The 16643-nt window shown below is 45.8% G+C and overlaps 1 protein-coding gene across 2 annotated transcripts in view; it reads right to left on the bottom strand.

Annotated features, from left to right (window-relative positions):
• Positions 1–15040, bottom strand: part of SLC7A9 (solute carrier family 7 member 9) — a 30312-nt gene extending 15272 nt beyond the window's left edge. The window contains exons 1-9 of one of the 2 annotated variants that reach the window (XM_040253854.1): positions 14784–15040; positions 14050–14199; positions 11439–11586; positions 10921–11163; positions 10340–10465; positions 10029–10128; positions 7772–7816; positions 7163–7286; positions 6224–6327 (exon numbers count right to left, since the gene is read on the bottom strand). In XM_040253854.1, coding sequence (XP_040109788.1) covers positions 6224–6327; positions 7163–7286; positions 7772–7816; positions 10029–10128; positions 10340–10465; positions 10921–11163; positions 11439–11586; positions 14050–14136 — 977 coding nt within the window. In that variant the 5' untranslated portion in view covers positions 14137–14199; positions 14784–15040. The remainder of the gene's footprint in view (positions 1–6223; positions 6328–7162; positions 7287–7771; positions 7817–10028; positions 10129–10339; positions 10466–10920; positions 11164–11438; positions 11587–14049; positions 14200–14783) is intronic. The other variant, XM_040253853.1, reaches the window with a different exon arrangement.
• Between the last annotated feature and the right edge of the window lie 1603 nt (positions 15041–16643).

The following is a 16643-nucleotide window of genomic DNA, read 5'->3' as shown; positions in this document are numbered from 1 at the left end:
AAGTGGAGGATAATACAAATGCAGGGTTGTTAAGTGCATTTGAAATTAGATCAGCAACTTAAAACAATAATGTTTTGTGTGTGTGTGTGTGTGTGTGTGTGTATATATAGTTTGTTATATATAAACTTCACATAAACCAAAACTGTAATAGTTACAAAAATAAAAAAGAATTCAAACATAACATGAAAGATAGCCATCTAATCACAAGAGAACAAAAGAAGGAACAAAAAAGACCTATTAAAACAACCTCAAATTAAAAAATGGTGATAAGAACTTACATTTAAGTAATTAAGTGGACTAAATCCTCAAAAGACATAGAGTGGATATAAAATGGATGGATATATGAGTGGATATAAAAATAAGACCTATATATATGCTGCCTACAGGAGATTCACTTCGGATCTAAAGATACACATAGATTGAAAGTGAGTGGATGGAAAAAGTTATTCCATGGAAATGGAAATCAAAACCTGTGTAGCAATACTTATATCAGACAAAATAGAGTTTAAAGACTTAAAAGAGATGGGCATTATATAACGATCAAGGATCAATCCAAGAAGATATAATAATGGTAAATATAATATGTACTCTCAACATAGGAGCACCTAAATATATAAAGCAAATACTAACATGTAAAGGAGAAAATATAAGTAACACAATGATAGGAAGGGACTTAAACACCCCCACTTATATAAATGGACAGATCAGACAAAATCTATAAGCAAATGCTGGTCTTAAATGATCTATTACACCAGATGGACTTAACATATATAAAACATTCCATCCCCAAACAGCACAATACACATTCTTTTCAAGTACACATAAAACACTCTTTAGGAGAGATCACATGCTAGGCCACAAAACAAGCCTTGGTAAATTTAAGAAAGCTGAAATCATAGTATCTTTTCTGGCCACAATGCTGGAGGAATCAACTACAAAAAGAAAAACTGCAAAAAGCACAAACACGTGGAAGCTAAACAATATGCTACTAAATAACCAATTGATCACTGAAGAAATCAAAGAGGAAATAAAAAAGTACCTGGAGACCAATGAAAACGAAAACACAATGATCCAAAATCTACTGGACATAGCAAAAGCAGTTCTAAGAGGGGACTTTACAGCAATAAAAGCCTGCCTCGGGAGATAAGATTCTTTCATCATCAATAAGATGGCTTAATCTTTCACCTAAAAGGACAAGAAAAAGGACAAACAAAACCCAAAGTTAGTAGAAGGAAATAAATCATAAATATAAGGGCAGAAATAAATGAAATAGAAAAAAATAGAAAAGATCAATGAAACTAAAAGCTGACTCTGAAAAATAAAATCAAGAAACGTCAAGAAAAGAAGAGGGCCCAAATCAATATCATCAGAACTGAAAAGGGGAGAATTATAAGTAACACCATAGATATACAAAGGATCATAAGAGATTACTGTGAACAATGATATGCTGATAAAATGAAGAACCAAGTAGAAATCAACAAATTCCTAGAAATGTACAATTTCTCAAAACTGAATCAGGAAGAAACAGAAAATAGGAATAGACCAATTCCCAGTAGTGAAATTGAATCAGCAATTTGAAAACTCCCCAAAAAGAAAAGTCTTGGTTCAGATGGTTTCAAAAGTGCATTCTATGGCATTGAAACATGTATAATATCATATAAGAAATGAATCACCAGTCTAGGTTCAATGCAGGATATAGGATGCTTGGGGCTGGTGCACTGGGATGACCCAGAGGGATGGTATGGGGAGGGAAGTGGGAGGGGGGTTCAGGATGGGGAACACATGTACACCCATGGTGGGTTCATGTTGATGTATGGCAAAACCAATACAATATTATAAAGTAAATAATAATAAATGATAAATGGTTAAAAAAATTAAAATTTTGGTACTAAAAAAAAAAGTGAATTCTACCAAATATGTAGAGAAGAGATAACACCTATTGGTCTCAAACAATTCCAAAAAAATGCAGAGGAAATGCTTCTGAATTCATTCTGTGAGACCAACATTACCTTTATACCAAAACCGGACAAAGATACTACACAAAAAAGAAAATTACAGGCCAATATCACTGTTGAACATAGATGCAAAAATCCTGAAAATATAAGCAAACTAAAGTCAGCAAATGTTTGAAAAGATCATACACCATGATAAAGTGAGATTTTTCCCAGGGATGCGAGGATGGTTCAGTATCTGTAAGTCAATCAGTGGAATACATCACATTAACAAATTGAAGAATAAAAACCATATGATTATCCCAAGAGATGCAGAAAAGCTTTTGACAATATTCAATATCCACTTATGACAAAAACTCTCCAGTGGGTATAGAGGGAATATAACATAATAAAGGCCATATATGATAAGCTCCCAGCTAACATCATACTCAATAATGAAAAGCTGAAAACTTCCTCTAAGATCAGGAACAAGACAAGGATGCCCAATCTTGCCACTTTTATTCAACATAGTACTGAAAGTCTGAGAGACACACTGAAACCAAAAAGAAAAAAAAATACAAGAAATCCAAACTGGAAAGGAAGAAGTAGAATTGTCAGTCTTTGCAAATGACACAATACTATACAGAGAAAATCGTAAATACAAAAAAAAAAAAAAAAAAACCTAGAGCTCATCAATGAATTTGGTAAAGTTACAGGGTACAAAATTAATATACAGAAATCTGTTGCATTTCTAAACACTAACAACTGCCAGAAAGAGAATTTAAGGAAATGTCAACCCACTCGAATATTCTTACTTGGAGAATCCATGGACAGGGGAGCCTAGTGGGCTGTAGTCCATAGGGTCACACAGAGTCAGACATGACTAAAGTGATTTAGCATGTATGCACAAAATTAATATACAGAAATCTGTTGCATTTCTGTACAGTAACAACTGTCAGAGAAGTTAAGGAAACAGCAGCATTTACAATTATATAAAGAATAACATACCTAAACATACAGATAAACTTACCTAAGGAAGTATTAATAGAAGACCTACACTCAGAAAACTATAGCACATAGATGAAAGAAACTGAATGTAACATTAACAGATGGAAAAATATACCATGTTCATGGATTGGAAGAATTAATATTGTTAAAATGACCATACTACCCAAGGCAATGTACAGATTCAATGTAATCCCTATCAAAATACCAAAGGCATTTTTCACAGAACTAGAACAAATAATTTTAAATTTTGTATGGAAACACAAAAGGCACCAAATAACCAAAAGAATCTTTAGAAAAAAGAATAGAGCTGAAAATATCACACTCCCTGACTTTAGACTACAAAGCTACAGTTATCAAAACCATAAGGTACTGGCACAAAAACAGACACAAACACACAGATCAATGGAACAGAACAGAGAGCCCAGAAACAAATCCACATACCTATGGTCAACTAATCTACAACAAAGGAGGCAGAAATAATACAATGGTGAAAAGGTCGTCTCTTCAACTAGTGGTGCTGGGAAAACTGGACAGCTACATGCAAAAGAATGAAATTAGAACATTCTGTCATACCATATTCAAAAATAGACTCAAATTGGATTAAAGACCTAAATATAAGACCCAAAACCACAAAACCAGAAGAAAACATAGGCAGGATACCCTTTGACATGAATTGTAGCAATGTCTTTTTGGATCTGTCCCCTAAAGAAAAGGAAATATAAGCAAAAGTAAATGAATGGGAACTGACTAACTTTAAAAAGCTTTTGCACAGCAACGGAAACCACTGACAAAACAAAAAAAGCCACTGAACAGGAGAAAATATTTGCAAATGATATGGCCAAAAGGGGTTAATATCCCAAATATATATAACTTATACAACTCAATATCATAAAAACAAACAATCCAATTAAAAATGCGCAGAAGAAAATATTTTTTTATGAAAAAGACACAAAGATGGCCAGCAGACACATAAAACAATGTTCAACATCACTAGTCATCAGGGAATTGCAAATTGAATCAAAACCACCATGAGATATCACCTCATATCTGTCAGAATGGCTATCATCAAAATGACCAAAAATAACAAATGTTGGCAAGGATGTAGAGAAAAGGGAACCCTTGTAAACTGTTGGTGGGAATGCAAATTGGTGTAACCACTGTGGAAAACAGTATGAAGTTTCCTCAAAAAACTAAAAATAGAAATACCATATTTGCATGTGTTAGTCGCTCAATCGTGTCCAATTCCTTGTGACCCCATAGACTATAGCCCACTAGGCTCCTCTGTCTGTGGAATTCTCCAGGCAAGAATACTAGAGTGGGTAGCCATTCCTTTCTCCAAGGGATCTTTCTGACCCAGGGATTGAACTCAGGTCTCCTGCACTGCAGGCAGATTCTTTACCACTGAGCCCCTAGGGAAGCCATGAAATTAAAAGATGCTTGCTCCTTGGAAGGAAAGCTATGACAAACCTAGACAGCATATTAAAAAGCAGACATCACTTTGCTGACAAAGGTCCATATAGTCAGAGCTACAGTCTTTCCAGTAGTCATGTACAGATGTTGGTCCATAAAGAAGGCTGAGCACTGAAGAACTGATGTTTTTGAACTGTGTTGAAGAAGACTCTTGAGAGTTCATTGGACTGCAAAGAGATAAAACCAGTCAATCCTAAAGGAAATCAACCCTGAATATCCATTGGAAGAACTGAAGCTGAAGCTCCAATACTTTGGCCACCTGATGTGAAGAGACGACTCATTCAAAAGGACCCTGATGCCTGGAAAGATTGAAGGCAAAGGAGAAGGGGGTGGCAGAGGATGAGATGGTTGGATGGCATCATCGACTCAGTATGCATGAATTTGAGTAAATTCCAGGAGATAGTGAAGGACAGGGGAGTCTGATGTGCTGCGGTCCATGGGATTGCAAAGAGTCAGACACAACTTAGGGACTGAACAACAAACAAAACAGTTGTACCTGCAACAGACTAATCAGAAACTGAAATTTTTTGCATTTTTGAAAATACCATTTATAATAGCATGAAGAAATATGAACTATTTCAGGGTAAACCTGACAAAATATGTTGTAAGAATTATATACTGAAAACTGCCACTCCAAAAAATAACTAAAGAAGACCTAAATAAATGGGGAGATAAATCCATGCCCATAAATTAGAAAAATCAGTACTTTGAAGCTGGCAGTCCTCTCCAAATTGAACTATAGATTCAGTGAAGTTCTAATCAAAGTCCCTAAGGCGTTTTTGTAGAAATTGATAGGGTAATTCTAAAATTCGGATAGAACAACCAAGATACTTTTGAAGAAGTCTTAAATGAGTAGCATTAAGGCATGATTTTGTGGTATATATTTCATTTTTTAAAGTGTATATCCATATAACCTTTGGCAATTTCACTCTCAGGACTATACCGCCAAGAATGCTGGAGAAATGAACAAAGACATGCTCAGAATGTTCCCTGCCAATGTTTGTGAAAAACTCCCCAACCCAGCCCATGAGTGGAGGTGATGTGAAATTATGCTACATTGGTCAAGAGGATTCCAACATAACTAACTGTCTCTAGACCAGGTAGGGGCCAGAGGCCCGGCTACTGCTGCTGCTGCTGCTAAGTCGCTTCAGTTGTATCCGACTCTGTGCGACCCCATAGATGGCAGCCCACCAGTATCCCCCGTCCCTGGGATTCTCCAGGCAAGAACTGGCAAAGTGCCTCGTATGTAAATAAAGTTTTCCTGGACCATAGCCACAGCTGTTGGCTTTCCTACTACAAAGACAGAGCAGGATGGGTTTACATGGCCTGCAAACCTAAAATCTTCACTATCTACCCTTTAGTTTACCAATTCCTGATCTAGCTGCTGCTGCTGCTGCTGCGTCGCTTTAGTTGTGTCGGACTCTGTGCGACCCCATAGACGGTAGCCCACCAGGCTCCCCCGTCCCTGGGATTCTCAAGGCAAGAACACTGGAGTGGGTTGCAGCCTACCAGGTTCCTGATCTAGACTGTGTATCTATTAACATGAAAAGATGTTCCAGAAAGCTCATTCCGTGAAGAGTCCCACGAGTAAACCTCGCTCACCCCGGTTGCCAAGCCCTGCCTTGCGCTGGGGCTGGTGGCACTATCCCCACTCGCTCTGGACCACTGGGACCAGCGCCACGTGCCTGCCCGCTCCACGTGCTCCCTCCCACCCCGTGTGTTCTTTCTGCTCCGTCACTGAGGACTCAGGCCTGGCCTGGTGCCGCCCCGCGTGCGTGTGCGCGCTCCGCCCCAGGGGAGGTGCTGGGCCCTACCTGCCTGCAGTAAAGCACGACCCGTTAGCGGCGCCAATGGTTGAAAACGCCACGAAGAGCGGAACGATCCACGAGGCGGGGTAGAGGACACGGTCACCAAACGTCTGGGAGAGAAGTGGGTGCGTCTTGAGACCGTGCGCCCCCAAGAGCCACCGGCCCCACAGGCTGCTGAGCCCTCCCGGCGGCCCCACTGAGCTCCAGGACGCCTCCCTGAGGAACGGCGGGGCAGCAGTCTGGAGAAAAAGTCCCCCACCGTTCCGCCAGCTCTGCAGCTGGTGATAGACAGCTCTTGGGTCCTGCTGCCTGGTGTAATTCTCAGTATTTCCACATCCTCTGACGCCCGCGCTCTCCCTTCCTCGGTATGACCAGGTCTCCCTCCCACCGGAGCCGCCTGGTCTCAGGGTCAGCGGGCCGGTCACCAAGCCTGCCTTTCTCTGCTCCCTGTCCATGTCATCCCATTGCCTGTTTTCAGCTTCATTTCTTGTCCTGCCCCGCCTCCGCAGGTCTTCTCCAGCACGTGGACCCCGCCTACCTCTCCCCTGTCCCTCATCCCCGTCGCCTTGTCCTTGCTTCCCTTCTCACCCAGATGAATTCCACAATCCATTATCATCACTCCCTCCTACAATGACTCCCCTGATCTTGCTCTCCGCTACACTTGCCTGTCAAAGTCTCAACCCTGGTGAAGTGGAGCCCTGCACTCTGTGTAGAGGAGGCAGGTAGGGTGTGCCGGGGAGGCAGGTAGGGTGTGCCGGGAAGGCAGGACCTCCCAGCTGCTGGCCACCTGGAAGGTAGGCCAGGTCTTTGGCGTTGCCCTATCCTGCTCACCTGCCCGTGTCTGGTCTCCTAGACGAGTATTCCGCCCCCCTACACACACAGGGTCCTTCAACTTGAGCATTTATCCCTTGCCTGTCCCCTCCCACAGAGACCCTGGGCACTCACCACGGCCACAGCCTGGGACTGCAGGAGCTCGGTGGCCGTCATCACAGTGAAGTAGGACACGTTCATGAGGATGTAGCAGCCTGTTACCAGTGGGATCCCAATGATGATGGCCAGGGGCAGGTTTCTGGGAGGGGTGGGGACCCAGAGACTCAGACCAGCGCATTCATGACAGACTCACAGGATTGTTGTCTTAGTCTAGTCCTTTCTTCCACCTGCCCAGCTGGCCCTCTACCTGCTCCCTGGGGAACTGCCCCTCCTGAAGCTTCCTGATGCTCATCAAGAAGCAGGGGGCTAGAGGGACAGCAGAGCCCCAGTGGGGACATTGACATTTTCTAATGAGAAAGAACTCTCCCTTTCCTTAGACTTCAGGGCAGTAAAACTGAATTTGGTTATAATGCAAAATAAGCTAGAGTTCTTCCTTCCTCTTAGCAACCATTCTACTACCTCAAACAAAACCAAGCTCTAACAAATGTCAATGAGCTGATAGGAAACCGTCCACTGTCTGGAGGTGGGTGGTGGGTGATTGGGGGAAGCAGTTCTACCTTATGTTTGGGGGAGAGAAGTATGCTAACCTGTCCACTGTCTCCTGCTCTGACTCAGCTTTCTTACCTGAAAGGGTTTCTAAGTTCTTCTGTGATGTAGTTGAGTTGATTCCTACCGGGGAAAAAAAGTAACATGAGTAACATAACTTTGACTTTCTTTGCTAAGATTATGAAACACAAAATAATAAGTGTATGCCTCATTTAAACTGTTGAAATGCTGCACTCAATATGTCAGCAAATTGGGAAAACTCAGCAGTGGCCACCGGAATGGAAAAGGTCAGTTTTCATTCCAATCCCAAAGAAGGGCAATGTCAAAGAAGGTTCAAACTACGATACTAGCAACTGTATTAGTTTGAGCTAGTAAGGTTGTGCTTAAAATCATTCAAGCTAGGCTTCAGCAGTGAACCGAGAACTTCCAGACCAACAAGCTGGGTTTAGAAAAAGCAGAGAAACCAGGGATCAAATTGCCAACATTTGCTGGAACATAGAAAAAGCAAGGGAATTCCAGAAAAACATCTGCTTCATTGACTATGCTAAAGCTTTTGACTGTGTGGATCACAAAAAAACCTCTGGAAAATTCTTAAAGAAATGGGAATACCAGACCACCTTACCTGTCTCCTGAGAAACCTATATGTAGGTCAAGAAGCAACAATTAGAACCAGACATGGAACAATGGTTCAAAATCGGGAAGGGAGTACATCAAGACTGTATAGTTGTTGTTCAGTCACTAAGTTATGTCTGATTCTTTGCAACCCCATGGTTGATTTCCTTTAGGCTTGACTGGTTTAATCTCCTTTGGTATATTGTTACCCTGCTTATTTAACTTATATGCAGAGTACATCATGCAAAATGCCAGGCTGGGTGAATCATAAACTGGAATCAAGATTGCCAGGAGAACTATCAATAACCTCAGATATGCAAATGATACCACTCTAATGGCAGAAAGTAAAGAGGAACTAAAGAGCCTCTTGATAAGGGTGAAAGAGGAAAGTGAAAAAACTGACTTGAAACTCAACATTCAAAAAACTAAGATCTTGGTATCCAGTCCATCACTTCATGGCAAATAGAAGGGGAAAAAGTGGAAGCAGTGATAGATTTCATTTTCTTGGGCTCCAAAATCACTGCGAATGGTGTGACTGCAGCCATGAAATTCAAAGATGCTTGCTCCTTGGAAGGAACACTATGACAAACCTAGACAGCATATTAAAAAGCAGAGATATCGCTTTACCAACAAAGGTCCATATAGTCAAAGCAGACTATTGGTTTTTCCAGTAGCCATGTATGGATAGGAGAGTTGGACCATAAAGAAGACTGAGTGCTGAAGAACTGATACTTTCAAACTATGGTGCTGGAGAAAACTTTTGAGTGTCCCTTGGACAGCAAGAAAATCAACCCTGAATATTCATTGGAAGTACTGATGCAGAAGCTGAAGCTCTAATACTTTGGCCACCTGATGGGAAGAGCTGACTCATTGGAAAAGACCCTGATGCTGGGAAAGATTGAAGGCAAAAGGAGAAGAGGGTGGCAGAGGATAGATTAGGTAGCATCACTAACTCAATGAACATGAATTTAAGCAAACTCTGGGAGATAGTGAAGGACAGAGGAGCCCGGGGTGCTGCAGTCCATGAGGTCACGAAGAGTCAGACAAGACATAGCAATTGTACAACAACATCATAGAGAAAATTCCCCTGTAGGAATTGTTTTTCCCCTGTAGGGCTTTCTCTTTTAAAGAAAGCCCTGGTGGTGGTGGGGCTACTAAGATCTGCACATTCAGTTGCTAAGTCTTTGTACTCCGCAGGAATTCTGTAACTTTTCAACAATTATTGGGAGTAATGAGTCCCCAGCGTGCTTTGAAAAAAAAATGCAAGATTCGTTGTCTGAAAAGAGAATGAAGCCTGCAGATTCTCTGCACAAGGGAAAAGCCAGTGTTCTGGATGGCCACATGTATTTGCGAAGTGAAAAGAAAAGTGCTACAGAATAGTCTTGCCTTGCCCCATGCCTGGCAGCCCTCATTGCTTCCAGTCCAGCTGAGCCTGTGTTTGTCTGGTGAAGTTTCTGGCAGGAGGCCCCACCACTGGGGGCTCACAGGCCACTGTGTCCACGTCTGGTGCCAGGTGAGTAGCTGGGGAAGGGGCAGGTGCCTCTGGGGTTCAAGAAGAACTGAAGGGTGAAGGGTAGGGTACTTAACAAAAGGGAGATGTGAAGGTACATGTTAGAGTACCAAACCCCCCAAAGGAGAAGTTATTGCTTTCCATGTGGTTTCAGGAAGATAGCCTAAAGAAACCCACAGGCAGATGTGTGCTGTCTTAGACCGAGTGCCTTACCATCCATCATAAGCCCAGAGTCCATTATATAATGCCAGACTGATGGAGCCCACAGACAATGATGTGCCTTCAAAAGAGTTTTCAAAATTCCTCGTATTTCCTGTAATCAAGCCAGATAGTTATCAGCTGACCAGACTGGAACTGTGTGAAGGAAGGGGATGGCTAATGACCTCAGGTTATTAAACAAACTCTGAACAACTGTGAAACTATTTCACTATTTCCGTTGAATTGCTGCATGAAATGTGTGCTTAGCAGCAAGACCTCCAGGTGGTCTGTGGCATGTGGCCCCCCCCCCTCCAGCCAAAGGTCACCTTGGGCCAGGAGGACAAGTCCGCTGATGATGATAATGACCACGATCACCATCTTGGCTGCCGTGAACACGTTCTGGACATAGCTCCCCAGCCGCACACTCAGCGCATTCACCGTGGAGATGAGCACTGGGAAGTCAGAGGTGGGCACTGTTCTGTGTCTATGGGCTCAACACCTCCCTCCTTTCTTAAGGCCCTGGAAACAGTCTCCTTTCCATTCCCAGGCCCCGTTCCCTCCCAGCCTCCCCTCTCCACTGCCATATCCATGCACCTTTGAAATCCAGCCAGGGCTGTCCACCCCCCACCTCCAAGAGCAATGGAGACGTAGCCAGACTCCAGCCAAGCGCTGTCCTGTGGGGCAGCCTGCAGCCAGCCCTCCCCAACAGCTCTGATGGCCCCGCAGAGCAGAGACCAGACAGCAAAGGCCATCAGGCTTGGGACCAAGGCCAGCCCTGGCCCTGCTCCCTGCCAGCGCCTCCAGGTCCACCCGGCCTCTTTCTGGGTGTGCAGGAGTCCAGTTTCTCCACCCCGAGCTGTGCCAGGTCTTTTCTGCCCCCTGTCTGGTGTTCCTCACAGGTACTCACAGATGGCAGCGGCAGCCAGGGATTTAATGACAACTTGGGGAGGGCTGCAGCCAGAGTAGAAGGGCGCACAAACGTACTCGGAGAAGCTGAGGCAGATGATGGCAAAGGATGAGGGCTTTATGACGAACAGGCTGCTCCAGGAAAAGAGGTAGGCTGGAATGGGGCCAAATGCCTCCATCAGGTAGGGGTACTCGCCCCCCGACTTGGTGATCATTGTGCCAAGCTCCGCGAAGCACAGGGCGCCTGGAATACAGAGAGAAAGGGGGCCCCGGGCCCCTCGTGAGGTCTCGCCCTGGTCAAGGGAGCCCCTCTCCCCACTGGGGGTTGTGCTCCCAGGGCCGACCACAGTGCCCCTCATCCTGAGCTCTGGCCTTTGGACATTCCGTAAACCCCAGTTTACACACATCTGCACACAAGCATTGAGGGGGATCCAGGCAGCGACACGACCCCGCACAGAGCTCTGACATCCTGCCCCACATGCAACAGGGGGTCATTGCCAGGGTGGGCATCTTTGTTACCCAGTGTCGCAAGAACCCCACACATGGCCCATATGATGAGACAGGGTCCCACGGCTTCCATGTTGCTGAGCACAGACTTGGGGGAGATGAAGATCCCAGAGCCGATGATGGTACCCACGATGATGCAGGTGCCACTGAACAGGCCCAGCTGGGTTGTAGAGCAGGGGAGAGAAGAGTTAGTGCTTCTGCAGGGTGCAGCCCAGAAGGCCAAATGCAGCCCTCTTCCTTCCATCCTCCTCCCCTCCCACGCTGGCTACAGCCAGGCAGCCCAGAGTCCCAGGCACCTCCACCCTGTGCTGTTACAGGGAGAGCACCGGGGTGCTGCTCCTGGGCATTTGTGTGTGTGTGTGCGTGCGTGCACGTGTGTGCATGTGTGTGTGTGCACACATGCTCAGTCATGTCCAAACCTTACAACCCCACCAGGCTCCTCTTTCCATGGAATTCTCTAGGCAAGAATACTGGAGTGGAGTCATTTCCCCCCTCTAGGGGTACTTCCTTACCCAAGGATCCAACCTAAGTCTCTGGCATCTCCTGCATTGGCAGGCAGATTGCTTATCACTCTGCCACCAAAGCCCCTTGCTTGTGTGGATTAAGTCTGTTAATCCTCACAACAACAAGTCAGTTATGCCATTATCATATCCATTTACAGAGGAGAAAACCGAGGAACAGAAAGATCCAGATACCGCCCAGGGTTCACAGCCCGTGCAGTTCACAGGCCTGGCTGAGGTTCCAAGTGCCAGCCCTTACTGCTCTTGACAAAGAGGCCCAGGTGGTAAAGCCTGACTTGACAGTCACTCACCAACAGAGGCCCTTAGGACCTACCTCTGAGCTGGGCTGAGTGGCACGGAGTTCCTCCCCCAGACTATGAGTGAAGTCAGGGTTTGGGGCTCCTGGCTAGGGGCATGGGGGTGAGGGGTGAGTGACGAAGCCTCCAGGGACAGAAACACTCAGGGTCTGTGAACTTTCTCTGATGCCCTCTTTTAGAATATGACCTTCCTACCAATGAGACCAGCCTCAGATACACCCCATATGATTCCATTCCCATGAAATTCCACAACAGGCAGAACTAATCTGCAGGGATAGAACATGGAGGGGTGGGGGGGTTGCCACCTGGAAAGGGGCAAGAGGGAAGTTTCTGGGGTGACCACTTTGTCAAACTCATCAAATACTGAAGATCTGTGTGTTTCACTCTGTGTAAATCCTACATGAATCAAGAAAAAAATTCTAAGGAAGAAAACGGTCTGTTTCATGTTCCTACTTATAACATCAGCCCCCTGAAGCCACCAGCCTGATTTCTGGAGCTTGAGTTGAATGTACGTGTGCCTGTCTCTCTGGGCACAGGCTGCACTCAGAGTTCCAACTCAGAGAACATGGAAGAGCCCAGCTGTGACCAGCCCCCAAGGGACACACTATTGGAGGAGTGGAGGTCCAGAGAAGTATCAGCTTCTGTTTCCCATGACCATCTCAGATTTCCTCCTCTGATGGCCCAGGTTGACTCACCGATGGCTTGGACCTTCTACTGAGCTCTGCATTCACCCTGAAGCTGCCTACCCAAGTTTAGGACATGCTGAGGGTTTGCTTGGCTGTGCTTCTCTCACAGCCAAAAGGAGGGTGTTGCTGCTCATCAGCCAATTCCCGGGACCCTTGGATCCCAAGGTGACACACAGTCAAGCCACATCATTCCCCCTGTCAAGCCCCTGGTCCCTCCCCTTCATCTCTTCTGCAGCCAGACATGGGAGCTCCGGAGGCTCTGCCCAGAGCCTAGCCCACTCGTCCTGCCCTTGACACCATCCTGATCTCACTCTGGGCACCCTTGCTCCTCATCCTCTGAGCCCGAAGCTTATCCATTCACTCCCCCACACCCCTAAACCTCTCCCTCCTCACAGGTCCAGTGACAACCCCATCTGACCCCTCTCTAAGCTGCAGGCAACTCCAAGTTCAGCCCTTGTGTGTGCTAAGCACTTCAGTTCTATCCAACTCTTTGTGGCCCCACGGACTGCAGCCCTCCAGGCTCTTCTGTCCATGGGGATTCTCCAGGCAAGAATACTGGAGTGGGTTGCCATGCCCTCCTCCAGAGGATCTTCCCAACCCAGGGAGTGAACCCACGACTCTTAACGTCTCCTGCGTTAGCAGGTGAGTTCTTTACCACTAGCGCCACTCGGGAAGCCCTGGTCCAGCCCTTACTACATTCCAACTTAGAGGGATCATCTGTGTCACTCCCATGCCGGACTCGCCACCCCAGCTACTGGCTAAGAAGAAATGGGATTTCCCTATTGCTGGAGGAATTCAAACTTAAGAGGATACATGTGGTGAAGGTACTGTAGCAGGGATCTGACATCCAAAGTTGTCTCTGACTATCCGGGAAAAGACTGTTGGCCTGAGCAAACACCAGCCCTCTGGGTGCTTACCCAGCACATACAAGCACACACGTATTAGCCTCACGAGAATATGCTGAGTTCACTGGCAAGAAGGAAAGGGGTGTGAGTGTGAGAAACTGTTTAATCAGAAGTGCTGTGTGTGTGTGTGGTGGAGGGGGAGGATGATTTGGTTGTGCACACCCACCCCTCCTCGATTGGACCTGGGAAGGGCCTGCCCCCAAGGATGGCCTTACCTCCTTTTGGAGACTCGTGGTCTTGGGTTCGCTGCTCTGGATGGACTTCTCATCCCCCCTCCTTTTTCTCAGGCTCGTCTCTTCCATTTTCCCCTCCCGCCAGTTCTAGGAGGCTGCAAGGAGGCCACAGGTGTTCGCTCAGCAAATACTCTAGCAGACAAGGTGCAAATAGAGTCAGCTGTGGGTTGTGAGCACTGATTCACGAGCAGATAATTATCTACAGTTTTACAGCTGGAAAAGTGCAGCTGTCGACTCCGTAGGTATAATTTGCTCGGGTCCAACAACATCCTGACTGCCCTTCAGACCCTGGGGCAACTGGGGTTCCAGGCTCTTTTCCAAACTCCTCCAGTGCCCCGTGCTCCCTCTCCCATCCTCTGAGTCCTATATCTCAGCAGTGACATGCCTGAAAGTCATTCTGCAGCCCAAGCTCACTTTTTCAAAAGCTTTTAAGAAGAAATATTTTAAACCATTCTAGAATCTACTTAATGGAGTCAAGTCTGAGGAAAGAAAGCTTTTTTCACAATTAGTTTCCAAGGTTAAGGCCCCTCGTGCATAATAGATCCACAGTACAGATATTTGTTCATTGAGTGATGCAAAGAGCATTGATGAGAAAATAAAACAGTACAAGGCTGAACTAGTTGGTGGTCATTTCCTGTTCCCTTTCTCCAGATAAATGCCCTCTCGTGTCACCAGGCCAGGGGCTCTGCCAACCTTCCCATCACCAATGGCCTTACCTTCACCTTGACCTCGAGGAGCCCAGGGATCTCCCCTGGGTGTCTGACCACCTTCCTCCACACAGCTGTGTCCTAGGAATGGCCATGTCTCATGCCCAGGAGAGGAGTAAGCCAGAAGGTACAGAGGTCAACAAAGGTAATTATTAAACACCTTTTTTTAAAAAAAATCTGTGAAACTTGGGTAGACCATGCAAAAAAGGGGAGGGTTGGGCAAGCCAGTTTCTCTCCAAAATGCTTTTGTTTTGTTCACTTGTGTCCAGGCCGGTTTGTTTTAAAATTAACCAGATTGCTCCAAATCAGCCGCATCTTGTAAAGAGAAATCTCTTTCGGAAAGATGAACCAGAGGAGGTAAATTTCGGAACCCACTCTTCTGTTATCTTAATAGGCTGTGTTTACAACTCCAGGCAGGCAGCACAGACAAACAGCAAAGCTGCATGTGGACCTCTTTCAAGGTGGGGGCTCGGGGAGGACGGGAAGAAATTTCCCTCCCCACTGAGGAATTTCCTCCAGCGTCCTTGGTCCGCCATCCCTCTGGTTCTGACCAAGGTAGCGGGGTGGTGGACGAGTCCTTCCCATTTACCTTGGCCAGTGGCTGGATCTCGGCGCCCTCTGGATCCACAAGAGAGTTTGTCCAATGGGGACACAGTGAGGCCTCTGCTCTGTCCACACCTGCAGCCCTGGCCACACGCCTCTGTGATTTGTTACTGCTGCTGCTCAAGTGGCCCAGGCCCATGCTCATAGGACTTTTTTAAAATTAATTTTTTAAATCAAAGTATAGTTGATTTACAATGTAGTGATTTACAGTGTTTACAGCAAAGTGAGTCAGTTATACATAATGCATCTAGCCACTTTTTTTTTTTTAATTTTTAATTTTGTATTGAAGTATAGCCAATTAGGGGCTTCCCAAGGAGATCCAACTAGTCCATACTAAAGGAAATCAGTCCTGAATATTCACTGGAAGGACTGATGCTGAAGCTGAAACTCCAATACTTTGGCCACCTGATGCGAAGAACTGACTCATTGGAAAAGACCCCGATGCTGGGAAAGATTGAAGGCGAGAGGAGAAGGGGACAACAGAGGATGAGATGATTTGATGGCATCACTGACTCAATGGACATGAGTTTGAGTAAACTCCAGGAGTTGGTGATGGACAGGGAGGCCTGGTATGCTGTAGAGCATGGGGTTGCAAAGAGTTGGACACAACTAAGAGACTGAACTGAACTGAACTGATGGCTCAATGGTAAAGAAAGTGAAAGTGAAAGTGAAGTCGCTCAGTTGTGTCCAACTCTGCGACCCCATGGACTGTAGCCCACCAGGCTCCTCCATCCATGAGATTCTCCAGGCAAGAATACTGAAGTGGGTTGCCATTTCCTTCTCCAGGAGATCTTCCCAACCCAGGAATCAAACCCAGGTCTCCTACACTGCAGGCAGATTCTTTACCAACTGAGCTATGAGGCAAGTCCCAATGGTAAAGAATCTGCGTGCTAAGGCAGGAGATGCAAGTTCAGTCCCTGAGTCTGGAAGATCCCTTGGAGAAGGAAATGCCAACCCACTCGAGTACTCTTGACTGAGAAATCCCATGGACAGAGGAGCCTGGTGAGCTATAGTCCATGAAGTTGCAGAAGAATCAGACACTTAGCAGCTAAACAACAGCAACAACATAGCCGATCAACGATGTTGTGATAGTTTCAGTGGACAGCAAAGGGACTCAGCCATACATACACATGTAACCATTCTCCCCCAAATTCCCTCCATCCGGGCTGCCACATAACATCGAGCAGAGTTCCCTGTGCTATACAGCAGGGCCTTGTTGGTCATCCATTTTAAATGTAGTGGTATGTACTTGTCAATCTCAAACCT

This window comes from Oryx dammah, unplaced genomic scaffold (genome assembly GCF_014754425.2).
Source record: "Oryx dammah isolate SB20612 unplaced genomic scaffold, SCBI_Odam_1.1 HiC_scaffold_13, whole genome shotgun sequence".
NCBI lineage: Eukaryota > Metazoa > Chordata > Mammalia > Artiodactyla > Bovidae > Oryx > Oryx dammah.
Note: the sequence above shows the minus strand (reverse complement) of the source record. Positions and strands in the feature narration are given on the sequence as shown.